Below are 10938 nucleotides of genomic sequence, written 5' to 3'. Positions count from 1 at the left end.
TACCCCCTCCCTCGGCCACCCCACCAACGACCCTCCTCCCCCCCGAAACTCCTTTTCCCTTCGCCACCGGCCTCCACCCCTACCTCGTTCCCCTCCCCTCCCCTCCCCTCCCCTCCCTCCCTCCCTCCCTCCCTCCCTCCCTCCCTCCCTCCTCCCTTCACTCTGCCAGCCACCCCCGCCTCCTCTCTACCTCGCTGCTAGTGATACAAGAGATGTCGAGACTCGCTCAGCTGGAGCGGCTGCTGAAAGCGCAAGGGCTGGACCTGCTGCATGCCTTCCGAGTGCGGTGGTACGATGACCTGGTGGAGAAAGAGAACCTTCCAGTACGTCTCAAACCTCATCTTCCTCCTTCTCCTGTACCCATCCTATGTACTTCCTTCTCAGTATCCCTTCCTTCTTTCCTCCCTCCTCCTCCCTCTCCCCCTCATCTTCCTCACCCTCGCCCGCCTCTTTCACTCTCTGCCTCCTCTCTCGAGCTACGTCTACCCCCATTCCCCCGTGATCCGCGAGCTCCTGACGCGCTGGTCCTTCTCTTCAGGTCAGGAGGCTGTCTTCTTTCGGTGAGGGCTACAAGGTCGGCATCCTCATCGGCAACTCCAAGAGCTTGTGGACCAGCTTCGTCCGAGCGCTGAAGGAGGACGCCGAGTTGCGAGCAAACAAGGACCCCCTGGATACTTACACTCAGAGTCGAGTGAAGGATGCCGTCGAAGAAGTTTATCACGACCGCAAGGTTCTCCTCCTCCTCTCCTCTTCAATAACCACCATCATCACCACCATCACCATCCCCTGGCCTTTGTCTTTATCCTCTTGGCAGCAGGAGTTGTTCTGGTCATGCGACTACGGGGATCGCCTGGTTGCGATGCAGAGAATCGCAGAGGTAAGGAAGGAGAAGGCAAGAGTTGTAGCTGAGGATAGAGGAGGAGGAGGAGGAGGAACGAGCGACAGGAGCGAAGAGCGAGAGCGAGAAGGAGAAAAGGAGAGCAGAAGGGAGGGAGGGAGGGAGGGGGAGAAGCGCAGAGGGAGGGAGACAGCAATAGGGTAGGAGAGGAAGGGAGGATCGATAGATAGATGGAGGAGAGAACATTGATGCTGAAGCTTCCTGCTGGCAACAGTTGTGCAAAGCAGCGTATCTCGACCACACAAGTCACCTCAGCGTTCATCCCTCCTACGGCAGCTGGATCGCATGGAGAGCAGTGATGCCCTGCTGCTGAGCAGAAACGTGCTGATGCAGGACGAGCCAGGTTGTGCTGCTGGAGGGGGTTGAGTCAGAGTTCGATGACTTGCCGGCTGCTCCTCCTCCTCCACTCCCGTGCCCTGTGAGCATGGAGGAGCTCGCCGCAGCCAAGGAAGCGATCGATGTGCGTGCAGGTGCTCTGATTCAGGAGCTCCCGTTGACGTACATGTACAGAGTGCTCTCAGCATGTCAGATCAGACGAAGCTGCGCGAAGAGCTGCATGGCGAGTCGAAAGATGAAACCAGCGCGTCATGGAGGTTGTGACACGGAAACGAGGAGGAGGAGGAGGAGGAGGAGGATGGTGCTGGTGATGATGATGGAGATGACGATGGAGATGACGATGGAGATGACGATGATGATGGAGATGAAGGTGAAGATGACGATGACGATACTCATCAGGCACTGGTTACGAGTGAGGGAGACTGTCAAACTTGGACAAGAGTGAGTGTGATGATGATCAGAGTGACTTGGTTGAAATCAAAGTGCCTGACTCTCTTCGACGTCAGGTTTCGATACTCCGACGATCAGGCCGAGTGAGGCATGTGAATTCTTGCTTCTCTCCCTAACTGTGCATAGGTATCATTACACCAAGAATCGTCTCGTGCTTGAGAGGGCCATTGGCGGGTTGGACTAGAAGCGTTCAAGATCGAGGCGGACAACAACACTATAGGTATCTCTTTGAAGGTTTCATGTCTTATGGAACGTTGGTAGAGATCATTTCTCTGCTTCTAATAAAACGAAAGTATTGACATCAAATCATACACAAATCAACAGTAAAAAAGCAAGAATGAGAGTAGTCCTAGCAAGAGAAGTCGGCATTGGTATGTGAACAAGCGTAAGTGGAGATGACAGATGATTCCAATAGTAAACAGTGATCTTGCTGTCACTGGTGCTTGAAGTCTGTAAACGTGTCTCCCCAGCTTGATGCGCATGTCTAAGGTTTGCCTATCTGCGGGAGATTGATTTTCTGCCAAGATGTCACATTAATGATAACAATCGATGATGTCTTGCCTCTTCATAAGACCAGGACTCAGCTCCGAATTCTTAGAGAATCTGCAACGATGCGGATCAATGGCAGGAGTAAAAAGAGTGATCAACCTTGAAATCCAAAGTTTTGCGTCTTGCTCACTGTTTGCAACAAAGAAATATTTCTGCTGCTTAACAAGGTGTTTGCTTGAGCCGCTTGTCGGAGCACTGTCGTTTGTCTTGTCGATGTTGATGATGAAAGTCTTCGGATCTTTGTTCAGCTCCAACTTCATCTGATTCAGCGGCTTCTCAAGGAGCAACCGGGAAAAATCGACTCCCCCAGATATATGAACTCTCTTCTCGGAGATTTCGCACAGCACCTTTGCAAAAGACAAACAATCAGCACAGAGATCATCACTAGCTTTCCCATGTTACATCTTGTGCCTTGTGAGATGGAGAGTCGACACTCATCTTGAGTAGTCCCTTCATCACGGATTGGTTCGTTTGAAGTCCTTTGATGGTGGCAAGGATCCTGTTCTTGGCGGTTCTGTTCGGTTTCAAGATTTGTTTCACATCGTCGGTTCTCGAAGACGATGAATCTCCTGCTGATTTGCGAGAGAAGCTTCCAAGTTTCCCTGCTAGCGACTGGATCATACTCCATCTCGACTTCTTCTGGTCCTTGAAAGCATCGACGTCGTGGTCCTCCTTGTGGAAGACGTCTGAGATGTTGGTATCCATGTACTCCCTTGCAATGTTCTCCTCCATATCTCGCATGCCGTGCTCGTTGAACCTCAGGCTAAGATCATCTTTGATCGTCTCCTCGCGGATCATCGTGTCATCTACAATGCAAGGCTTCACGGGGGTCACTGGGCCCAGGCTCCACGTCTTCCTTGGTCTCGCTTCATCTTTCTCGAAGGACCGCGCTAAGTTCTTGATGGTCTCCTTGTCCACCAGCCCCAGACCCTCCAGCATCTTTGTATCCCATCCTGCACTCTCCAGCCTGCTCTGAGCGTTCTGAAACAAGGCCCTCTCCTTTCCCCGTAGAATCGGCTTCCTGGCTGCCTCCCTCTGTTTGCTGTCCTCCAGCAAGGTGGAGGTGTCTGGCAGACTGGCTCTGAAGGCGAAGAGCTTGTTCAGAGCCATAGGATCCAGCGACACAGACCTCTCTCTACGGAATTCCATCCTGCAAACAAACCATCAATCGGTTCGAGCACAAACAGAATCATCTCCACGATCAAGCAAGCCACTCCTCCATGACAAGCATATCAGCATAGTGAACCTAGCAGCGGCAACAAGGAAGCTATTTCTTCGAAGATCTGTCTTGCTGCACAGCTGCATCACTCAACTCATCACCGGAGAGGCAAGCGATCATTCTTCACTTTCTAATGCTTAACCTTGCTTGTTCCTGCGCAACCATCACCATCTTCAGTTATCTCTCAGCTACTTTTTCAAAAATATGAGGTTGATTCTCTTCTGCTCTGACTCGGCGAATAGCATCTATAATTGACCGACTTGATCCACAAACTACATGATTCAACTACTCCCCTACACAACAAACTTCTTCATGGGTGAAATCATTTCAAACACTTGGTATCATCTATCAGAGGCATCGAACTCTTCGCAAAACTCTTGACAAACCTCTCACAACCCTATCAGTACTCACATCTCCTTAAAAAAATGCGAAAAAAAACACACAAGACTGAAAAAAATTGAAAGCCGCTGGTATCTCCCCCGATCCTTCCAGCCCCCGGTCGTAACCCCCACCCCTGGTCTGTACAGCAAAAGGCCTTTCAACCCCACCAACCTTTCTCCTGTAACCTACCGGTAGTACCCACCCACCCACCAATTCGGACGAAAAGATAACTGGAGTGACTGGCCTCCAATCATCTGCCACCCCTCTGTTGGACTCTTTTTACCCACCCCTTTCACCATGAGGCTGTGTGGTAAGACCTCAAAAAACACCCTGGCTGAGTAGTGACCCCTATAAAAAGTCCAGGGAGTCTGACTGGTATCAAATACTTAACCCCTACCCCCTCTGAATCTGTAACAACCAGGGGTAGAATGTTCACCTGCAGTCACCATCACCGGTACCTCTAAGAGGCCTTTAGTGGCTATAACTCTTTTTATTTTCACTCATCACTCACAGTAGTATCACGGTACTACCGCTGTGACCCTCCCGTTGCCCGACCGTGGCAGTCACGCGGGCCCGCGGGGCCCCGACTGTCGGAACGGACTTTAGCGGCTGAGTCACTCGAGTTCAGTTTCAATCGTTTACTCAACTTGCCGGTCACTGCCGCCGGGTTGGGGGACAGCAGTTGACGGTAGGATTATCAGGCTCCCGGCCTGATCGCTGTTTGTTGGCGAACAAGCCTGGGAACGCCGCAGCGCTGGATGGTCTCTCTGCCGCAGTGCCTCGCAAGACGTCTCAGGTGATCCGACTTGCGCCAAACGCATCATGTCCGGTCCAGGATCTTTCGTCAGCTCAAGGCCTCCCTCAGTCCTACGCTGCCATCATCGCCGCGGGCCCGTTGCATCCCGGTATGCGTACGGTCTCATTTCCTTCGGCAGCGGCCACGGTGACCGCGACATCCCGGCCCGGGCCGGCGGCCGGGCGATCATGATCGCCGCGGCGGCTGGCATGGCCGCGCGGGGGATCTGACTTGTCCTGCGCGCAGTTAAGTGAAGGTATCAGTTAAGTTTGGGGGGCAGCAGTCGGCAGGATTGGGTTTGGTTCTCGCTGTCTTTTCTCTTCTCGCCGTTTGGCCTGTGCGACAGTGTCAGGGTCAAGCCTCTTCGACGCTCGAGTAAAGGATCATTGTCCTCGTACTGATTTTTAACTTAACTTTGAGTAAAGACGGCCGCTGAGAGTCAGCTCGAGGCCGGCCCCGGGGCCTCAGTTTCTCAGTGTCCTTCCCTGCAGGGCCGGCGGGCCGCCGGGGCGGGCCCCGGGCCGGGCGCCGGGCTACCGTACGGTGTGTGACCCGGCGGTCCGACACACTGTAAAACTCCGATAAAAAAAAGAAAAATAAATCGGAGGGAAGGGTGTGTGGTTTTAATGGCGGGAAGCAGGAAACGGTGAAGGGCATGCGGACCTGAGGCAGGCCGAGGTTGCTGTCCTGTCTTTCTCTACCTCCTAGCACAAGTTGAGAAGTTCCCTCTACATGTGAATCTCCTGGATCTCAGGCTTTGGAGGAGCACGATTCTCGATCCCAGGGTCGTCCTGTCGTTTTGCCTGTGCTGGTTGGCCAGCGCGTTCAGCGCCGTTACGTCGCCAGCTCAGGTCTCAGTGAAGATGGAGGAGGAGACGATTTACCTCAGAAACTTTCAGAAGGCACTTTCCACGGTTGATGATGGGAAGCAGGAGTATTCAGACCTCTTCGACCACCACGAGAAAACTCTTTGCGAACAGTTCTTGCGGGGCAATGGAACATACAGTATGAGCATGCAAGCGAGAGGGGTGTACACGCGGATGTTCCAACGGAAAGGCCCATGGTTTCGACTTGAATCCATCATGCACTACCCGGAGCTTCTTTGCGATAGGGCAGAGGAGCTCGATGACAAGGAGAAGTGGGTCAGGACTGAGCGGGCCATCCGAGCATTGGAGCAGTTTGGCTTCGTCTCCTATGTTGGATCAAGGGCTTCGTGCGAGAAAGCTAAGGTACGTGAGGAAGCTTGTTGGCAGCGAGTTGAGTCAGATCCCCCCAGATGGTTGAAGCGATGCGGACTTGTTTGAAGCTCCCTGAAGTGAAGCAGATGCTGCAGAAGCTTACAAGAGGACAGGTGCTGCGACCGCCTCTTGCCCTCGTGCCAATGTCATGCTGCTCTGACGTTGTCGAATCCTCCAACAGACGAACTCGCTGACGAAAGGAGAAGCCCTGATGAGCTTGGAGAAGGTTCGGCTAGTTTCGAAGCATATGTTTGTTGACAGTCAGGGTTTCATCAGGCCATCATGGGACAGAAGACCATTCTTGATTTCTGGTCCAAGAGGAAAGAGAAGGACGATGATAGTCTGCCGTCCAACTCACCAGTCTGGATGGAGCTCGAGAGGATGTTGATTCCGACAAGTGTCCACGAAGGCGGCGATGTGTCAAACTCCAAACCTCGGATACTGTTCGTGCGACTAGAGAACGGCCCTGTCAAGCTTTTCAAAAGGATTCTGCGGCTCATGCATATCACGTCGATCTTCTCTGTCGAGCACTACACATCCTACAACCGGCCGGTTTTGAACCCTGCCGTCCTGACTGAGTTTGGAAAGATGAAATATGCCGGTACGCCCTGCTGTTTCCCGTTGAAACCCTCTCATGTTGTGTTGCTCCAGACTACAAGTGTTCGTCGACTTGCCGTATATTCCGAACAAGACAAGAGTTCCTGCAGGCATGACGCGACCGGGATGGTCGTGATCAAGAGGGCGGGTGCTGACACGTTGGTGTCAGTGGGAGGCAGCGGTCGAGCTACGAACGATGGCGGAGAATTTGATCATGAATCCAGGTGAAGGAAAAGATGGTCTGTGTGAAAGAAAAGATGTTCTGCGTGAAAAAAGATGTTCTGTTTAGATGAGTTGGTGGTTCAGACATGATTGTGTAGAGGAATCACGATGAAGAGAGATGGGACCTGATCTTGAGACATGATGGAACTATAGCGACTGATGAAGTCTGAAGAGAAGGAATGCAGTGTTGTCATTCTGCATTGTTGCAATGCTGTCATGTTGTTATGACACGCTCTTCATAGATCAGCTGGAGTCGAGCCCGAGTGAAGGAGGCAGGGGAGGCAGAGCTCGCAGCCAGAGGCAAACAGAGCTCATCGACCTGACTAGTGACGAGACGATCGTCGTCCCCTGCTCCTCCTCGACGTGGGAGGGAGCGGAGGGAGACAGGGAACATCCGCTCCTGCTGGCCTGCAGGGATGCAATCAAACAGGCGCAGCGAGCCTTTGGGAGGAAGGAGGAGGATGATGTGGAGGAAGAGGAACGGAAGGGTCAGCCTGCTGCTCTGGATTGTAAGGAGATGGTGATCGAGATCGCGGAGAGGGCAGGGCGGATCCTGTCAGGCTACCTGAAGACATCGGGGAAGTTTCGATTCCTGAATGTCAGCCACGTCGACTGTACCGCTCGCTGTCGATGCGACGAGCGGCAGTGGCAAGAGGAGACGGAGGACGAGGACGTGAGGTCGTACCTGCTGCAGTTTGATGCCGGTTGGCACCTGAGCCAGACCAGCTGGTGAGAGACTCGTTCTGATCCTCCTTCCCCTCGCCCTTGTCGTCCTCATCATCCTCGTCCTCGTCCTCATCCTCCTCGTCCTCGTCCTTCACCACCACCATCACCACTACCACCACCTCGTCCTCGTCCTCTCCCTCGTCCTCGTCCTCCTCGTCCTCCTCCTTGCCTCATTCTTTGAGCTCTCCCTCTCCACTCCTCCATCTCGTCTCCCCGCCCCTGCTCTTCCCTCCTCGTAGTCTCATCGATTCTCTCCTGCCCTCAGGGTTGGTGTTGACCTTCTGGAGCGAGCAAGAAGATACGAGGAGAGTGTCGGGCTCCTGGAGCTGATCGTCTCCTCTCCCTTCCTCCATCACAGGTGGGTCCAGCGAGTCTTTGCTTTCCTTTACTCGCATGCAGGAGGGGGAGGATCTACAACCGCCTTGCGCTGGACCTGCAGGTGGGCAATGAGAGCAAAAGGAGGAGGAGGGAGCAAGAGGGGCTGGAGAAATAGAAGGAGGAGGAGGCAGGAGCAGCAGGAGCAGCAGGAGGAGGAGGCAGGGGCAGGGGCAGGGGCAGGGGCAGGAGCAGGAACAGGAACAGGAACAGGAGCAGGAGCAGGAGCAGGAGCAGGAGCAGGAGCAGGAGCAGGATGGACAGGAGGGGCAGGGGAGAAGTGGAGGATGCGGCAGGAGAGGCCTCTGATTCCCCTTGCAGCATCTTGGTAAACTTGATTGTGCGATGAGGGTGTGCGAGGAGGCAATCAGAGACTTTGCCGTAGCAGGAGGCGACCGACTTTGGTGAGGAGATCTGTCTGTTCCTTGCGATGCTCCTCTTTGCTACTCCTCGATTGTAACTCCCCATGTCACGCTCCATTTTCGTCCTCCATCCTTTTCGTTCTCGTCCTCCTCGTCCTCCTCGTCCTCCTCGTCCTCCTCGTCCTCCTCGTCCTCCTCGTCCTCCTCGTCCTCCTCGTCCTCCTCGTCCTCCTCGTCCTCGTCCTCCTCGTCCTCATCATTCTCCTCGTCCTCCTCGTCCTCCTCGTCCTCGTCCTCCTCGTCATCTTCGTCCTCATCATTCTCCTCGTCCTCCTCGTCCTCGTCCTCCTCGTCCTCCTCGTCCTCCTCGTCCTCATCATTCTCCTCGTCCTCCTCGTCCTCCTCGTCCTCGTCCTCCTCTTCGTTCTCCATCCATCCCTTTGCTTACCTCGCTTGCAACTCTCTGCCTCTGAAGCTTTATCCCAGCATCGAGCAGAGGAGGGAAAGGCTTGTCAAGGCGGCCAACAAGACTCCCAAGACACAGAGGAAAAAACAACTGCGCAGCAAGAGGTCGAGCAAGTCCATCCGCACTATCTCCTCCTGCCTCCTTGCTCTGACCCTCCTCCTGTCTCAGCGAGCATTCGCCTTCTTCCCCGGGAGATGCTGACGAGGAGGATTTTGCTGCTGGCAAAGAATGTGTGAAGCATATATCCAGCTTCCGTGCAGGTGAACAACTTTTCTCCTGCTGCTCCTCCTCGTCGTCGTCGTCCTCCTCTTCGTCGTCGTCGTCGCCCTCCTTCTCTCCCTTCTTCCCTCTCCTTCCTTCTCTCCCTTTTTCTCTCTCCCTCCTCCTTTTTCTCCTTTTCCTCCTGCACCACCCTGCTCCTCTTGTATCCCTGCTCCTCCATCCTCCTGCTCCTCCTCTCCTGCCCATCCGACCTCACTGACGGCACGGCAGAGGAAGAGCTTGAGCCGGAAGAGGAGGAGCATCTCAGTGTGCTCTTGTCTCAGGTCATCGACGAGCAGCAGCAGGAGGCCCCGCCTCCAATCCCCGAGGATGTGATCTGTGCGAAGAGGCTCGGGAACAAGACCATGGGGAGGAAGAGCATGTTTGCTGGGCTCGAGCTCAGCCAGGGGTGGGATGGGGGAGGGGTCTTGCATCCTCCCTCGCACGCTTCCTTCTGCGGGGTGGAGGAGCTGGCCATGCAGCATTACGAGCAGGAGGAGAGAGGGCGGTGGAAGGGGATACACTGTGAAGGCTCTCCCCTCCGCTTCCTCTTCTCCCTCCTGTTCTGGGACGTGATCTTTTCCTCCGACGTCCCGGATGCCTTCCTCACTCCCTTCCAGGACGCACCCATCGACCTGGACTTCCATCCGTTCTTCTACAAGAGGAGGGAAGCGTTGATCCTTGCTCGCATCGCAGACCTCGAGCTCTGGAGCGACCAGCAGCTGCTCCTGGAGCTGCGCGAACGCTGGCAGCAGAGCTTCGGGACGCTGTGCAGAGGAGCGAGCTGGGGCTCCTGCAGCCTCTCCTTCCTCCAGCTCGTCGCTCTGTGCCTGGGAGGGAGGAGAATCAGCGCGATATGCCGCGCCCTCTGCATCAACTACCGTCACTTCTCCGGGGGGATGCCGGACCTTGTGCTGCTGCGGGGGAGGAGGCGGCAGCGAGGAGGAGAGGGAGGAGGAGGAGGAGGAGAGTGGGAGGATTTGTGTCTCGACGAGCTGGTCGGAGGAGGTGGAGTAGCTGGTAGAGGACTGGAGGTGGAGAAGGAGGAGGAGGAGGAGGGGGGAAGGAGGAGGAGGAGGAAGCGAGGAAGGAACTGGGGTGGGCGAGCTGAGGAAGGGGAAGATGACGGGGGGAAGGGAGGGGAAGGAGGAAGGGAGGAGGAAAAGCAGGGGAGGGATCTGGCTGAAGATTTGGACTTCCAAAAGTTCGAGTTCAAGTTTGAGGCGATGTTGGTCGAGGTAAGAACTTTCCATCCAGCTAATCTTACCGTCTCTATCGCTATCCCTCATCTTGATGATTCTTCCTCTTCTTCTCCGCCTCTTTCTACTCCCCCCCCTCCATCATCATCATCATCATCATCACCACCACCACCACCACCATCATCATCATCATCATGATGATGATCACCATCACCATCACCATCACCATCACCATCATCATCATCATCATCATCATCATTTCCCGCATGTTGAGTTCTTTCAGACTTCAGAACTTCTCCTCCTCTCCTCTTACGCACCCGCAGGTCAAGGGCCCCAACGATCGTCTCATGCATCGTCAGCTCGCATGGCTCCGCATCCTTCAGCATGGCGGCATTGACGCGCGAGTTTGCCGGGTGGTGGAGAAGGAGAAGGAGAAGGAGAAGGAGAAGGAGAAGGAGAAGGAGAAGGAGGACGTGGAAAGGGGGAGCAAGAAACTGAAGATCGAAGAGAAGGGCAGGGAGGAGGAGGGGGCGGAGGGCAGGGAGGAGGAAGAGGAGAACAGAGAGGAGATAAGGTTGAGGGTCAAGGAAGAATCAGCTCGCATGAGGGCTGAAGACGATCAGCAGGAGAGAGAACGGCAGGAGAAGTCAGCGGAGGAGGAAGGGGAAAGGAGTGTTAGGAGGAGGAGAAACCTGTCGCTGCGGAGAGGACGAGGATAATTTCCCATGCTGGTTTATGTACAATGAAAAACATTATGCCGGGCTGCTTCCTCCCTTAGCTTCCAACCTCTGCGGCAGCGAATAATGTGAGAAAGTGGTAGGGAGGGAGGGAGGGAGGGAGGGAGGGAGGGAGGGAGGGAGGGA

At 54.7% G+C, this 10938-nt stretch overlaps 4 protein-coding genes across 4 annotated transcripts; 3 read left to right on the top strand and 1 right to left on the bottom strand.

Moving 5' to 3' along the window:
- Window positions 1–212: 212 nt before the first annotated feature.
- Window positions 213–1868, top strand: GUITHDRAFT_111871 (hypothetical protein; the record flags this gene model as incomplete). Its single annotated transcript, XM_005828939.1, has 8 exons — window positions 213–323; window positions 539–730; window positions 815–877; window positions 1242–1358; window positions 1409–1491; window positions 1634–1675; window positions 1741–1767; window positions 1811–1868. 8 exons carry the CDS (start codon window positions 213–215, stop codon window positions 1866–1868), a joined length of 693 nt encoding a protein of 230 aa, XP_005828996.1.
- Window positions 1869–1943: 75 nt separating this feature from the next.
- Window positions 1944–3623, bottom strand: GUITHDRAFT_164217 (hypothetical protein; the record flags this gene model as incomplete). Its single annotated transcript, XM_005828938.1, has 5 exons — window positions 1944–2201; window positions 2246–2287; window positions 2364–2580; window positions 2636–3383; window positions 3595–3623. The coding sequence occupies 4 exons, from the start codon at window positions 3621–3623 to the stop codon at window positions 2265–2267; spliced, it is 1017 nt and encodes a 338-aa protein (XP_005828995.1). The 3' UTR covers window positions 1944–2201; window positions 2246–2264.
- A 1869-nt stretch (window positions 3624–5492) lies between these two features.
- On the top strand, window positions 5493–7419 carry GUITHDRAFT_111869 (hypothetical protein; the record flags this gene model as incomplete). Its single annotated transcript, XM_005828937.1, has 6 exons — window positions 5493–5858; window positions 5906–5980; window positions 6049–6093; window positions 6144–6593; window positions 6634–6703; window positions 6929–7419. 6 exons carry the CDS (start codon window positions 5493–5495, stop codon window positions 7417–7419), a joined length of 1497 nt encoding a protein of 498 aa, XP_005828994.1.
- Window positions 7420–9331: 1912 nt separating this feature from the next.
- GUITHDRAFT_45708 (hypothetical protein) lies at window positions 9332–9856 on the top strand (the record flags this gene model as incomplete). Its single annotated transcript, XM_005828936.1, has 1 exon — window positions 9332–9856. A coding segment is annotated over one exon (525 nt), but the record flags the coding sequence as incomplete, so codon positions are not given.
- Window positions 9857–10938: the final 1082 nt, after the last annotated feature.

This window comes from Guillardia theta (genome assembly GCF_000315625.1).
Source record: "Guillardia theta CCMP2712 unplaced genomic scaffold GUITHscaffold_55, whole genome shotgun sequence".
In the NCBI taxonomy this organism is placed as follows: domain Eukaryota; class Cryptophyceae; order Pyrenomonadales; family Geminigeraceae; genus Guillardia; species Guillardia theta.
Note: the sequence above shows the minus strand (reverse complement) of the source record. Positions and strands in the feature narration are given on the sequence as shown.